Genomic DNA, 15233 nt, shown 5'->3' on the forward strand with positions numbered 1-15233 from the left:
AGAATTAAGTGTTTTGAATTTGATTGAGAAAGTGTTTGAAGAAACCGCATTGACAATTTTAGACGATGGCGAGAACCAAGATAGGCGAGGCATACGTCTCAAATCTTAATCTCAGGAGTGCACGGTATACACCATGTTCCATTTCCACCTTTATTGAAAAAGTGTTAAATAAGAATTAGGTATTTTGAGTTTTGTTGTAAAAAATGACTTGACACTAGATCAAGTATTGATGGACGTTTAAGAGAAATTTGAATGAGTGTTTGAGAGAAAACAAAATGGATAAATTTGGATGATGGCGAGAGCTAGGATTGGCGAGATATACATCTCGAATCCTAGTCTCAGGAGTGCGCGGTATACACCACGTTCCACTTCCATCTTATTGAAAAGGTCTTAACTATGAATTAATATTTTTTTGAGTTTTTATTAGGAAAAATGGCTTGACGTTGAATTAAGCGTTTGATGAAAGTTTGAAAGAAATGGAATAGAATAGGAGGGAGAAATTAATTGATTTGTTTATTGAGAAAATACTCGACGTTGGATCGAGTCATTATTTTTGATCTTTTGGAAATGATTGATTTTATTCTTGTGTTAGTATCTAACTAAACAGTCAAACAAATAAAGAAATAAAACAGTACAAAATTATTACACATCGGGGAAGTGGGGTACATTTTGTCAAATGGGGATTCAAAATCATGAAATAATTAAATCGGGCCCAAACAACAAATAATGCAATGTATGAGTGTAAGTGCAAGAGAACTAGCTCATTGTAAGAAAGTCCAAGAGTAAGCTATGTGAGGTTGATGGCGATGCTTAAAAAGCAATCGACTTACAAGGGTATGGAAATGGATATTAATAACCTAAAATTAAAATAAATAGAAAGGTACTATATAGAAAAAGAAATTAAATAAAATAATGAACATAACAAATATAAACACAAAAATTGGCTATCCCCAAGTATCAAACCCGCTCCACTAAAGACCATGAAACTGCCCTCTCTCCACTAGGCCATTTATTATTAGTTATTATTTTAATGCTAATTCGAATAAGTAAATCAAAATAGATTAAAAATTAGAATTAAAAATAAAAACTAAGATAAAAAAAAATTTGTTGGACTACCAAGAAAAAACAGGAAATTAAACCCAGCCGCTTGACTGTTGGGTTCTAGAGGCTAGTGGATTGAGAATAAAAAATGATATGTTAATGTACAGTATTAAATGAAAATATTATTAAATAAAAACCTAGGAAGTTTAAACATAAAAATTTAATGGTTTCAATGTTTATTCTGTTTAAAAATAAATTAAAGAAAGAAATTGGAAACAACGTAACAGATGCTTCATCGTCCTCGTTCTCTCCCAATCTCACTTCACAAAATCGCTCTCTCAACCTCACTTCACAAAATCACTCTCTCAACCTCACTCCCAAAATCGCTCTCAAACCTCACGTCTTTCTCACAATCGCTCACAATACTACCCCAGAAATACACGAATCTATGGTTTCAAAAGAGGGTCGAGTGAAAATCTCACCTTCGACGGTGAAGACGACTCCGATGATGCTTTAATCCTCCTCCTTCGCCTCTTCAAATCCAGGTTTTTTGATCTTTGGGATTTAGGATTCTTTTCTCTGATTTTTCGTCTTAGGGTTTCGTTTTGAAGTTTTTCCCGTCCGCCCCCTTTTCTGATTCTCTCCTCCCTCTATTTATCTCCACAGCTTTAGGGTTTAGGGTTGTTGTATGGTAGAGTAAAACAGGTATCTGCCAACATCCTTTCAATGAACTCAGTTTGCATTGGCCTTTTTGATGCTTGGATTTCGAGGTAATCTGAACCTACGTACTTTCCTCCTCTGTTTTGTCTTAATCCCTTTTGGGATATCTTTTTGAATTTTAACTGCCTTTGGTAAGTGTATGTTTTTACTGCAGTGAATTTCTCTTGCAAAAATGAATTTTTTGGTTTCATTGTAGCTGCTGATAGAATTTTGGTGACAGGTACAAGTTCTAAATGGAATATGGCTCAATTGGCTAGTCCGCTGGTGCACTTGGTTTGTGACGGAAGCACCTCGTTGCTACAGGCGGTATTTACGATGGGACATGAGAGAAAATCGAGAGGTTTGGACTCGCATTGGAGTAAGCATCTGTTTATGATCAGCCTTCCGCTTCGATGAAGCAAGCAGCAATCGAGCTCGGCCTTCACGGTTAAGTTTGATAATTTGCAGGTGGAAAGGAACTCGAGTGCACTGTCTGAGCCTCGCGAACAAGTGAGCATCGTGTCATCTGGAATTTCACCTGCACCAATCAAGCAGAGTAGTTTATTTATTTGATTGTTCGCCACGCGATGAGTTCCACCAGCTGCTATTAAAATGGTATCACCCGGCCTTGAAGCAGAAACCGCAGTTTCAAAGTTTGGGAAAACACCAGGTTCAGATAAGTCTTTAACTGATCAATCTACCCGAAGCCAGAGCCAAGGATGGCATGCCAAGTAATTCCATCTGTGGCAAACGAGGGCGGTATTAAAGCGATCTAGAATAGGGGATAGGAAACTGAAGATATGCATAAGACAACCATCATCGAGATTGTTGCTACGAGAGTAACAAGAGGTTCTTTTCCTTTGACACTTTTTCAACTGTTCCTTATTATTTTCCATTACCGTCATGTTCTTCTCAATGAAGCTTGAGTCGAGTTCGTGTCTCTACATCCTCCACCACAAACTCGTAAGACCGTGTCTGGTTGGCTTTTACGTTTGTGTTGATGTTTGTTCTTGCACTGCATTTTCAACTTGGTTTAAACAGCACGTGTGTATGGAAAGCTTGACATATTTTGGCCTCATTCATGCTTTGTTAGGCTTCTTGGTCATGAGCACATGAAAGATGATGTTGGAACAAAGGGCTTGCAACATGACATTGAAATCGGAAGCAACTTGTCTTATGGAATTGGATTGATGCTTAAACTAGTGTAGGCTTTTGGGTTGTCATTGACTATGTTGGATTGGATTGGAATTGGGATTAGATGTGAATTATGGTTATATCTTGGTTGTGATTTTTTTGATGAAATTTGGGAATTGGTTGTAATGTAGAAGTTAGCTGTAGGATATGGATGTGATGCATTGTTATGCTTGAATGTTAAATGAAAATGTATGTATGAAAATGAGTTTGGAAATGTTTGAAAGTTAAATATTATTGAATGTTATGAAATGAGTGTATGTACTATTTTGATTTGAAATGAACTATGGATGGAAAATGGATCATGTTTGGTTATAAAATGGATATGGATTTTTAGGAATAATCCAAAACTAATCTAAATGTCAATTAAGAATCAAAAAACCAATAAAAACCAATTAAAATCAAATTAATCTATAATTTGTTAAAACTACTTTGATGTCAAATTCTAACATTTATTTGGAAATTAAAAATCAATTAGAGTTTGAATCATTAGTAAAAACACAATTAAGATTAAATTGAAATTTGGAATTAGACTTAATTTGAAATTTTAAAATTAAAAAGTCAAATAGTTAGAATCCATTTTATAATCAAAAAAATACCATGATAAAAAAAACTAGATAATGACCAATGTTTATCAAAAAAATATGGATGGCTGCCTTTGGTCATGAATGTATGCAAATGAACTTTAGGCCAAGTGCCAAATAAAAATGAAAAAATGGAAAAAATTCAGGACCAAAATCGGGGTATGACAGTTGCCCCTATTTAAGCGTCTTCAACTAGAGAGTATGAAGCAGGACACTCTTCATATGATCATAGTGGGAGATGGTTAAATACTAAGAAGACCCGGATTTTGATCCTGAATCCCTATGACATGATGTGATATGATATGATATGATATGACATGATATGCATGGATGCCTGATTCTTTTTTTGTAATTTTTATCTACTAGGGATATGGTGAACCCTTAACAGGAGATGCTATTAGATAGACCAACCTGTGGGGAATGCTGATGGTCCACAGGGAGACAGACAAATGGTAAAAAAAAATTTGCTGGGGAAGACAAATCCTGCTGGAGAATCAGACACACACTAGAGAGTACTCAAAGTGAAACTCGATGAACGACACTTAGAATACAAGAGATTTTGGCAGTAAGTTCACACATGACTTACTAAAACCGAATAAGAAAACTTTCTACAACAGGTTCGTACATGACTTGACAACATGGGAACAAAACGTTCAGCAACAAGTTCATACATGACCTGACAATACTGGAATAATCAAAGAAAAAGATTCTTCAAAATAGGTTCAGACATGATCTGGTAATACAGGAATAAAAGCTCAATAGCAGGTTCATACATGACCTGACAATGCTGGGAATACCAAAAACGGTTCTGACAGCAAGTTCAAACATGACTTGACAACAAACAGAAATATCAAAAAGAGTGTATCAACAAGTTCATACATGACTTGACAACACTGAAATAAACATAGAGAAAGATTCTTCAAAACAGGTTCATACATGACCTGGTAATACTGGAATGAAGGCTCAACAACAGGTTCATACATGACCTGACAATGTTGGGGAATATCAAGAATTTCTGACAGTAGGTTCAGACATGACCTAACAAACTCAGAAAAATTCAAAAAGAGTATATCAACAAGTTCATACATGACCTGACAACACTGAAATAAACATAGAGAAAGATTCTTCAAAACAGGTTCATACATGACCTGGTAACGCTGGCATAAAGGCTCAACAGCAGGTTCATACATGACCTGACAATGCTGGAACATTCAGAGAATTTTCAACAACAAGTTCATACATGACTTGACAACATTGGAAAGATTCTTCAAAAACAGGTTCAGACATGACCTGGGAATATTGGAATAAAAGCTCAACAGCAACAGGTTCATACATGACCTAACAATGCTGGAACATCCAAAGAATTTTCAACAACAGGTTCATACGTGACCTAATAAAACAGGAACATTCAAAGAATTTTCAACAACAGGTTCATACATGACCTGACAACACTTGACTATTCAAAGAATTTCAATTAACAGGTTCATACATGACCTGACAAAACAGGAAGAAATCAAAGGGGGTTTTACCAATAGGTTCATACATGACCTGAGAATATTGGAAAACATACAAAGCAAGTTTCATCAATAGGTTCATACATGACCTGACACTTTAGAATACATCTGATGGTTCTGGAGATTTCTTACAAGAAATTCATCCAATCACAGATTTTGGAGATTACTAACAGGGAATTTATGCAAAACAAAAATAAACGGGAGTCTTCTTATAAGTAGATCATCCACGCAAAAGGCTACGATGATTCTTCACAGAGAAATCAAACAAAACCAACATCATTGGAGTTTTCTAACACGAAAAACCTCCAAGCTTCTGGGAACTCCTCAAGATGGTGAGTCATACATGACTTTCACGGAACCATCAGGAAAGACAAGGTATTCAAACTCTCCGTACGTGCCAACAACAATTGGACTTGACCGTAAGCGATGGATTACAAACATATTCTTTAACGGATTTTGCCAACAACAATTGGACTCGATGAAATCCAATAGTAAACCATTACCGGCTACAACGGAGCTTGCCAGCAACAACTGGACTTGAAATGAATGTTGGCGACAACCAAACTTCAGATATCAATCACAAATGTATTTACAAATAGACTGACAGTGATGCCAAGGACAATTGGGTTTAAAATAAATGCTGGTTACAACCAGACCTTAAAGGATACCAGTTACAACTGGATTTGGTCAAAGACACTGGTGACAACCAGACTTAATAGACGATGCCAGTAACAACTGGTCTCAGAGGTCAAGGGATACAATTAACAACGAGACCTGAGATTATGCAAATGAGCGCGAAGCACTTCGGGCTATGCATGATTTGGATTTTGCTTATATGCATGATGTATGAATGATCATGAAATGCAAATGCTGACAATATACACTGGAAATTAGGGAAAGCTTTATGGAGGTACTGAATCCTCAACACCAATAATGCATCAAAGGAGGATCTATCAAGCTGAGCAGTTACAACTGGCCCAATAATCCTTCCAGAGAATGATAAATTTGTGCTCTCTGGAGATAGATGTTGATCATCCAAGGGGAGTCTTGCAACTTGAGACTTGCGGGGAAAGACGAAATATTTCCTTTTAATATTTCCACATGTCAAAGCAAAATTGTGTTTCTCAATATGTTGAAAAAAATCTTTTTGAGTTCAAAATTTCATTATTAACCAATAAATGACACTTTGCATAACAAAGAAAATCAGAGAAAAACAACAAATGATAGAATTTGATGGGCAAACTTGTATTTATTCAAGAATGGTAGCACACAAATAGCGTAGCTCCATGGAATATTACAAATTTGAAAATGGCAATAGGGAAAGGTTTACATTGAATCGCCATGACTACTACTATCCCTAATAACAATGACTCCACGAGACCTCGCTTCTGAAGGGAGTAACTAGATTGATCTTCCATTTTTAGCTCTTCTGTGTTGATCAGTGACGAACCGATGCAGTCTATGCCCTTTGTCCCTAATTTTTGCCTGGATCGCCCTTTCGGGTTTTCAATCCACCGGGACGCTCTTTTTTGCCTAAGTCGCCCTTTCAGGTTTTCGACTTAGCGAGATACCATTTTTTTTATATCCCTAACTTTTTCCTAGACCGCCCTTTCGGGTTTTCAGTCCACCGGGATTTGTTAGGCATAGTATCTTTTGACTGCATCAGAGTTCACAGGGTGAACGAGCTCTTCGCCATCCATAGTTGTGAGAAATAGAGCACCTCCAGAGTACGCTCTCTTTAAAACGTATGGGCCTTCATAGTTGGGAGTCCACTTCCCACGTGAATCTTTGTGTACTGGCAAGATCTACTTGAGCACGAAATCTCCTTCCTTGAACTCTCGAGGACGAACCTTTTTGTCAAATGCCTTCTTGATTCGTTGCTGGTACAATTGTCCATGGCACAGTGTGGTCATCTGCTTCTCATCAATGAGATTAAGTTGATCATAGTTGTTCTGGATCCATTCAGCTTCATCCAGCTTGGCCTCCATCAATATTCTCATTGAAGGTATCTCTACTTCGACTGGGAGAACTGCGTCCATCCCATACACTAAGGAGAATGGGGTTGCCCCTGTTGAAGTGCGGACTGAGGTCTGGTATCCATGCAAAGCAAAGGGTAGCATCTCGTGCCAATCCTTATAAGTTTTCACCATCTTTTGCATGATCTTCTTGATATTTTTGTTGGCAGCTTCAACAGCACCGTTCATCTTTGGACGGTATGGAGAAGAATTATGGTGGTCAATCTTGAAACTCTCACATAATTCTGTCATTGTCTTATTGTTCAAGTTTGAACCTTTGTCGGTGATGATCTTGCTTGGGATTCCATAGCGGCAGATAATCTCCTTCTTGATAAAGCGAGCAACCACATGTCTCGTCACATAAGTATAGGAAGCAACCTCTACCCATTTAGTAAAGTAATCGATGGCAACCAGGATGAAGTGATGACCATTGGAAGCCTTGGGCTCTATAGCACCAATCATGTCGATGCCCCACATTGAGAAAGGCCAAGGTGATGTTAAAACATTCAACAGTGTTGGCGGTACATGCACCTTATCAGCATAAATTTGGCATTTATGACATTTTCTAGCATAGCTGAAACAATCGGATTCCATGGTCAACCAGTAATAGCCAGCTCTCAAAATCCTTTTGGCCATGGCATGTCCATTGGCATGGGTTCCAAAGGACCCTTCATGAATCTCCTTGATTAACATGTCTGCTTCGTGTCTATCCACACATCTTAGTAGAACCATGTCATGGTTTCTCTTGTAAAGCACATCATTGCTCAAAAAGAATTTGGATGATAACCTCCTCAGAGTTTTCTTATCCAACAACGTAGCATCTTCTGGATACTCTTGACTTAAAAGATATCGCTTGATGTCATGAAACCATGGTTTATCATCAGTTTCTTCTTCAATCAATTGACAGTAGGCAGGCTCATCTCTTCGTTCGATTCGAATAAGTGGAGCTTCATTATGGAATCTGACTTGGTACATTGATGCTAATGTTGCCAAAGCGTCCGCCACTTGATTTTCTACTCTTGGGATGTGATGGAAAGTGATATCATCGAAGTATTCTATCATCTTCACAACATAAGCACGATACAGGATCAACTTTGCATAACGGGTCTCCTATTCACCTTTGACTTGATAGATCACCAAGGCTGAATCTCTATACACCTCAAGGATCTTGATTCGGAGATCAATTGCAGCTTCAAGACCAAGGATACAGGCTTCATATTCGCGACATTATTTGTACAATCAAAGCACAACCTCGCTGTGAAAGGGGTAAAGCCACCATTGGGATTCATCAAAACAGCTCCCACACCATGACAACTGTAATTGGAAGAACCATCAAACGCGAGCTTCCATCGAGATCCTGGTTCTGGTCCTTCATCTGGGCCTGGGGTCTCACAATCCTTTATCACCATTATATCCTCATCGGGGAAATCAAACTTCAATGGCTGATAGTCTTCAACTGGTTGATGAGCAAGATACTCTGCTAATACACTTCCCTTGATTGCCTTTTGGGTTACGTATTGGATGTCGTACTCTGACAAGAGCATCTGCCAATGGGCAAGTCTTCCAGTCAAGGCAGGTTTCTCAAAGATGTACTTTATTGGATCCATTTTCGAGATCAACAAAGTAGTATGGAAAATCATGTACTGCCTCAAACGACGAGCGGCCCATGCTAGCGCGCAACAAGTTTTCTCCAAAAGCGAATATCGACTTTCACAATGGGTAAGCTTTTTACTCAGATAGTAAATATCATGTTCTTTCCGACCAGTTTCGTCATGTTGCCTCAGCACGCATCCCATTGATCCTTCAAGCACAGTCATATACATGATTAATGGCTTTCCTGGGACAGGTGGAATCAGAATAGGAGGCTCTTGCAAGTATTGACGGATCTTCTCAAAAGCATTTTGACAATCAGAATTCCATTCAACAGCCTGATCTTTTCGAAGCAATTTGAAGATAGGCTCACACGTGGCCGTCATGTGTGAGATAAACCTTGAGATGTAATTCAAACGTCCAAGGAAACCTCTGACTTCTCGCTCGGTGCGTGGAGCAGGCATTTCTTGTATAGCTCGGACCTTGTCAAGGTCCACCTCAATTCCTCGTTGACTAACGATAAAACCAAGCAACTTCCCTGAATGGACACCAAATGTGCATTTTGCAGGGTTTAATCGTAATCTAAACTTTCTGAGGCGTTCAAACAGCTTCTTCAGATGGCTCATATGATCTTCTTCATTCTGAGATTTGGCGATCATGTCGTCAACATAGACCTCTATCTCCTTGTGCATCATATCATGGAAAAGAGTGACCATAGCTCTTTGGTAAGTTGCCCTAGCATTTTTGAGACCGAAAGGCATTACCTTGTAACAAAAACTGCCCCAAGGGGTGATAAAAGTGGTCTTCTCCATGTCATCTGGAGCCATCTTGATTTGATTGTATCCCGAAAAACCATCCATAAAGGAGAATACAGCAAAACTTGCAGTGTTGTCTACCAGAGTATCAATGTGCGGTAGAGGGAAATCGTCCTTTGGACTAGCTCTGCTCAGATCCCTATAGTCAACGCACATCCTCACCTTGCCATCCTTTTTAGGCACAAGTACAATGTTAGCTACCCATTCTGAGTACTTCGCCACTGCGAGAAAACCAACGTCAAATTGTCGTTTGACTTCTTCACGAATCTTCAGAGCCATATCTGGTCTCGTTCTTCGGAGTTTCTGTTTTACTGGCGGGCAATCTGGCTGAAGTGGCAGCTTGTGCTCAACGATGTCGGTGTCTAGACCTGGCATATCCTGGTATGACCATGCAAATACATCCACATATTCTTGTAGCAGCTTAACCAATCTCTCCTTAACGCTTGCTTCAAGTGTGGTGCCCATTTTAACTTCTTTCTTCTCTTCCTCTGTGCCAAGGTTGATTGTTTCCACCGGTTCTTCATGTGGCTGAAGGGCTTTAGACTCGTGCTCGAGCAACCTTGCCAATTCGTCGGGGATGTAACAATCTTCTTCACCCTCTTCTTCCGCTTGGTAGATAGGGGAGTCAAAGTTATGAGAGGTGGTAAAGTCATTGGATTCAACGGGGTTATCATTTATTCTGCATGTTTGAATGATGATTTCTTTTAGAAAAGTAAAAATAGAAAATGCATAAATGAAATATTTTTTGTTTTTGTTTTTGAAAAGATTGCCATTTTCTTATGAGAAAACCCAGTAAATGAAAAAAGAATTTAACAAAATGTCTTTCATTCATTGATAATGATTATTTGAAAATGAAAAAGGGGCCCTACAACGTGATCCATTAGCCTTGGGCAGAGCTAAGGATTTGAAAGGAAAAATACAACAATTATTACTTTGACAAAGGAAAAATTTCGGGGATCTCAACCGCCTTCCAGTTGTTCAAAGCTGTCTCACACCGGTAAACCAAACATGGCTCATCTTCATTTGCGGTGCTATCTTCAATTGCATTGACTTGATCTCCATGGATGAATCCTGTGCTGAGGAATACTTCCTGGATGCTTCGGGTGTTGTCCTTTGTAGGGAATCGGGCTCCTTTCGCAGCGGGAGGCACATATCCCAGACCAAAGCGATCATGCTTCTCACGAATATCAATAAGTTCACCCCAGCCTTCAGGGTTTCCTCCTTCGACGCTAGACTTTGCGCTTTTCAGAGACGCGAAAGATGAACAAGCTTTCCCAATAGGGTCCTTCATTTCCACAAAAGTGGCATTGGCTATTTCAAGAGCTTGGAAAGAAGTTTCCAAAGCGTCCTCATCAGCCTCAATGTATCTGAAGGATGAAAGGTGACTGACCACAAAGTCCTCTTCTCCAGAAATGATGATTAATTGATTGTCCATTACAAACTTCATTTTTTGATGTAAAGTGAAGGTAACTGCCCCTGCAGCGTGAATCCAAGGACGTCCCAGCAAGCAGCTATATGCCGGATTAATATCCATGACTTGGAAATTAATCGGGAATACATGAAGGCCAATCAATATGGGCAATTCAACCTCTCCAATCACTGTTCTCCTGGAACCATCAAAAGCTTTCACTACCAAGGCGCTAGGCTTCATAGCTGGTCCTTGATAAGATAACTTGGCGAGTGTTCTCTTTGGCATAGTATTCAGAGAAGATCCAGTATCAACCAACACTCTTGCCAAAGCATCATCTTTGCATTTTACCGAGATATGGAGGGCACGATTATGATTTTGTCCATCCTCAGGTAATTCCTCTGCACTGAAGCTCAAAGTATTGCAAGCTGTGATATTTGCCACAACTCCATCAAATTGGTCAACTGTTATGCTTTGTGTTACATGAGCTTGAGCAAGCACCTTCAACAAAGCCTCCCTATGGGCTTGGGAGTTCAATAGCAGGGACAAAATAGAGATCTTAGATGGTGTTTGATGCAACTGGTCCATAACCTTGTAGTCACTTCTCTTGATTAACTTCAAGAATTCAACAGCATCTTCGGATTGGACCACTTCGGGTTCTTTAGTGGGAGCTACAACTGTTGATTCCTTGGTCGGCCCTTGAGGAGTCACGTTGAATTCGGGCGTATAGATTCGACCACTACGGGTCATTCTGCTCATTCCTGCAATATTGGTGACGTCTTCACTTACAGCTTCTGTCACTTCAGCGTCTGAACTTCCATCAACTACCTTGTCTACAACAGTAATCTCATATTTCCAAGGTACAACCTTGGTGCTCTCGTATGGAAAAGGCGTGGGCATACATATCTCGACAGGCGACGACTTACTGTTCACCGGGACCACTCCACCACTATAATATGGGATTTCAATTGGTTCAGCTAAATTGAAACAAGGTTCAATTACCAACACATCTTCGTTCTTCACAGCACTGGATATTTGAAGCACTCCCTTATCCATCAAATTTTGAATGTTGTCTCGTACCACTTGACATCCTCTTGGGCGTGTGGCACACTCTTCACAGTTGTCATGATCAACATTAACCAGGCCAGCTTCTACCAATCGTGCATGGAATGCTGCCAAAGGAGTCTTAACATCCTCCACCTTCTCAACCATAACAACAGTAGATGCATCTTCAATGGCGTTCACCGTAGGATCTCCATGGGGAGGAAGAGGATTGTTCTTCACATTCGGTCCCATGTCCTTAAAAGACAAGATCTTCCTTTCAATTAGCTCACGAACCCTATGCTTCAGAGCGTAACAACCCTCTAAGTCATGCCCGGGGGCATCTTCATGAAAAGGACAATGTGCATTAGGGTTGTACCATGGAGGAAGACGGTCAGGTGGAGGTCCCATAGGTCTGGGAACCACCAGCCCCTTTTGCAACAAGGAGGGATAAAGCTCAGTGTATGACATTGGGATTGGATTGAAGGTCGCCCTCTCCCCTTGCCTTCTATTCTGGTTTTGAGCATTCTGCCTTGGAGCTTGAGCTCTTGGTTGTTGATAAAAAGGAGCTGTTGGTGTTTGTTGATAAGCTGGAGGAGCCACAGCACGTTGTTAAACTGGAGCTGGTCGATAGACTGGAGGCGCTTGATAAGCCTGAGCATGATGTTGATTGAATGCAGGCGTCACAGCAACCACATATGGTTGCAGAGCATACTGGACTGGATACATGGGCTGTTGATAGGGAATCGGTTGTTGAACATACTGCTGAGGTGAGTATTGTTGTGGTCTCCTTCTTGGAGGAGCTCTTCCTTGACCAGCAGTCACAACATTTGTTTCCCCTTCCTTCTTTCTGGGAAACCCTCCAGAGAACTTCTTTTGACTAGCGTTTGAAGTTCCAGCTACAGCCGTCAGTTTTCCATTTCTTACACCATATTCGACGCGAGCTCCTATAGCAACAAGCTCGGAGAATCCCAAAGAAGCACTTCCAACCATCTTCTCGTAGAATTGGGGTTGGACTGTGTCGATGAACAATTCAGCCAATTCCTTCTCAGCTAGAGGCGGTTCAACTTGAGAAGCTAGTTCCCTCCATCTTTGAGCGTATTCCTTGAAGGACTCCTTGTCATGCTGAAGCATGCTCTGCAACTGTCTTCTATCAGGCGCAATGTCCATGTTGTATTTGTAATGTTTTATGAACGCATCTGACAAGTCTTGGAAACACCTGATCCTGTTTTGATCCAGACTTTGATACCACTTGGAAGGAGCCCCACTTAAACTGTCTTGAAAACAGTGGATCATCAGCTTGTCGTCCTCCATGTGTGCAACCATTTTGCGGTAGTACATGATGAGATGGCTTTTTGGACAAGTATGCCCCTTGTATTTATCGAAATCTGGAGTTTTGAATTTGGCCGGAATCACCAAACTGGATACCAGGCACATTTCTTTGGCAGCAGATCCAAAGACGTGGTCTCCTTCTAAATCTCGGAACTTCTTCTCGAGGAGCTGCATGTTCTCCTTTACCTCTCTGAAATCCTCAAGCCTTACTTCATCACCGACAACTGTTGAATCGACAGTCTGATACATGTGGTTTTGATCTTCATAATAAGGAATATGCCTAGCATAGACAGCTGGTGGAACCACAGTATGGATGACTGGACGTGCATCGGTGTAAACCGGTACTGGCACGGCTTGTTGGACAGATTGCCCCATCTCGTGCACCACCTCCGCTCGGGGGACGAAGTCATAAGGTAGCCCATACAGAGGAAGGGTTAAGGGTAACGTCCTCTGAGGTGGGACTTCTACTGCTGGGCCCGTGGTCTCTGAAATCACAGTCGCTTGTGGAATCTCAAACCTGAAGGTTAAAGCTTGCAGCATCTCTCGCATCTGGGACATGCCTCCTTTGATTTCGTCTAGCTCAGCTCTAACTCGGGCGCTCTTTTGTTCTTGTTCAGCCATTCTCTGTCTTACTCTGGCGCGAGTATTATATTGGTATTGAAAATTCAGTGTGAAACTGGAGGAAGAAAGGGAGGAATGAGACTCTATTTTTGAAAATGTATGAATGCATGTATGGATGCATCTTGTTTGCAAAACTCTTGGTTCAAACTAAAAGTTTTGCTTTTTATGCGTATGCAATGAATGGATGGATGCAATGTTTTTTGGGTACTGGTTCAAAGGTCCGAGGTATGGATAAATTTGATTGCTTTCCAAAACGGGGTTCTCACCGGGTGTGATCTAGGGCTTTGTTACAAAGGATCCCCAGAGTCATTGATTCATAAGAATGTTTGACGCTTACGGGAAATACTTTTCAGTCGTCAACTCCATCAAGGGAATCTATTCTGGGTGAGGTTCTCGTACCGACTCTTACGAAGTATTCACCTCGGGAGTCCGCACTACGCAACCATTGACTCGGTTCTAGACAGGGTACTCAGAGTCATGGATTCAAAAGACTGTTTGACGCTTACGGAAAATACTTTCCGGTCATCAACTCCATCTAGGGAATCTATTCTGAGCGAGGTTCTCGTATCGATTCTTACGAAGTATCCACCTCGGGAATCCACACTACGCAACCATCATTTCTAGTTGGCCAAAGGTTCAATGTTCTAAAGGTTCTTAGAGTCATGGACCCCTTTGAAACATCGAAGCTTACGAGGTATACACCTCGGGCGACAATATTTGCAAAAGAATCTACTCTAAGTGAGGTTCTCGTACCGACTCTTACGAAGTATCCACCTCGGGAGTCCGTACTACTCAACCATCGTCCTATCTTATGTTTTTTCCACTCTAGACTTGGGTTTAGAGTCTTTCCCACATGGTTTGCAATCAAATACCTAAATACCAACAATCACAATAGAACCAATATACAACAGATATAATAATAAAGATAATAAAAGCAAGAAATAAGGAAAAGCCACATAATTTAAACAAACAAAGGCACACAAACGTCCTAACTAGGCTTGACTCACTTAGGAATTGGAGTCCCCAGCAGGGTCGCCACCGAAATTTATTTATTCCTAAAAAGGAAAGGGGAAATATCGATAAAACCCAAGAAAAAACGACAATGATTATGGTCGTCGCAACCAAATCAGGGTTCGGGAGTCGATTACGCAAGGGGAAGGTATTAGCACCCCTCACATCCGTTGTACTCAATGGGAACCATTAGGTTAGTTGTGTGCGTTAGTGTTAGTTTGAAATGTTAGGCTTTAAGTTATTAGTTGGGAAAGAAAGAATAGAAAAGAGGAAAATGTTTTTGGATTTTTTAACAAAGGACTAAACTTAAGTTTTTTATTAGTGGGCCTGACAAGAGTTAAAAATCATGCTCCTACGTATCTCAATAGAGA

General features: G+C 40.4%; 2 protein-coding genes and 1 pseudogene across 2 annotated transcripts; all 3 read right to left on the minus strand.

Moving 5' to 3' along the window:
* Positions 1 to 2006: 2006 nt before the first annotated feature.
* On the minus strand, positions 2007 to 2740 carry LOC127095764 (F-box protein SKIP5-like; annotated as a pseudogene).
* Positions 2741 to 4209: 1469 nt separating this feature from the next.
* LOC127095765 (uncharacterized) lies at positions 4210 to 12369 on the minus strand. Its single transcript, XM_051034408.1, has 6 exons — positions 11064 to 12369; positions 10840 to 10925; positions 10453 to 10734; positions 9612 to 9827; positions 4313 to 4408; positions 4210 to 4248 (listed from the first exon to the last, which is right to left on the minus strand). The coding sequence occupies exons 1-6, from the start codon at positions 12367 to 12369 to the stop codon at positions 4210 to 4212; spliced, it is 2025 nt and encodes a 674-aa protein (XP_050890365.1).
* Positions 12370 to 12510: 141 nt separating this feature from the next.
* LOC127095766 (uncharacterized) lies at positions 12511 to 13851 on the minus strand. The gene has a single exon (XM_051034409.1). The coding sequence runs from the start codon at positions 13849 to 13851 to the stop codon at positions 12511 to 12513; it is 1341 nt and encodes a 446-aa protein (XP_050890366.1).
* Positions 13852 to 15233: the final 1382 nt, after the last annotated feature.

Source organism: Lathyrus oleraceus, chromosome 6 (genome assembly GCF_024323335.1).
Source record: "Lathyrus oleraceus cultivar Zhongwan6 chromosome 6, CAAS_Psat_ZW6_1.0, whole genome shotgun sequence".
In the NCBI taxonomy this organism is placed as follows: Eukaryota; Viridiplantae; Streptophyta; class Magnoliopsida; order Fabales; family Fabaceae; genus Lathyrus; species Lathyrus oleraceus.

Excerpts from the sequence above, each read along its gene's own strand:
- LOC127095766 (XM_051034409.1), bottom strand. The coding sequence starts at position 13,851 with ATGGCTGAACAAGAACAAAAGAGCGCCCGAGTTAGAGCTGAGCTAGAC.
- LOC127095765 (XM_051034408.1), bottom strand. The coding sequence starts at position 12,369 with ATGTCATACACTGAGCTTTATCCCTCCTTGTTGCAAAAGGGGCTGGTG. Across the intron at positions 10,926-11,063 it reads GGTAGTGAAAGCTTTTGATG|GGGCAGTTACCTTCACTTTA; the intron begins GTTCCAGGAGAA and ends TTCACGCTGCAG. Across the intron at positions 9,828-10,452 it reads ATGAAGATGAGCCATGTTTG|GATATGCCAGGTCTAGACAC; the intron begins GTTTACCGGTGT and ends TGGTCATACCAG.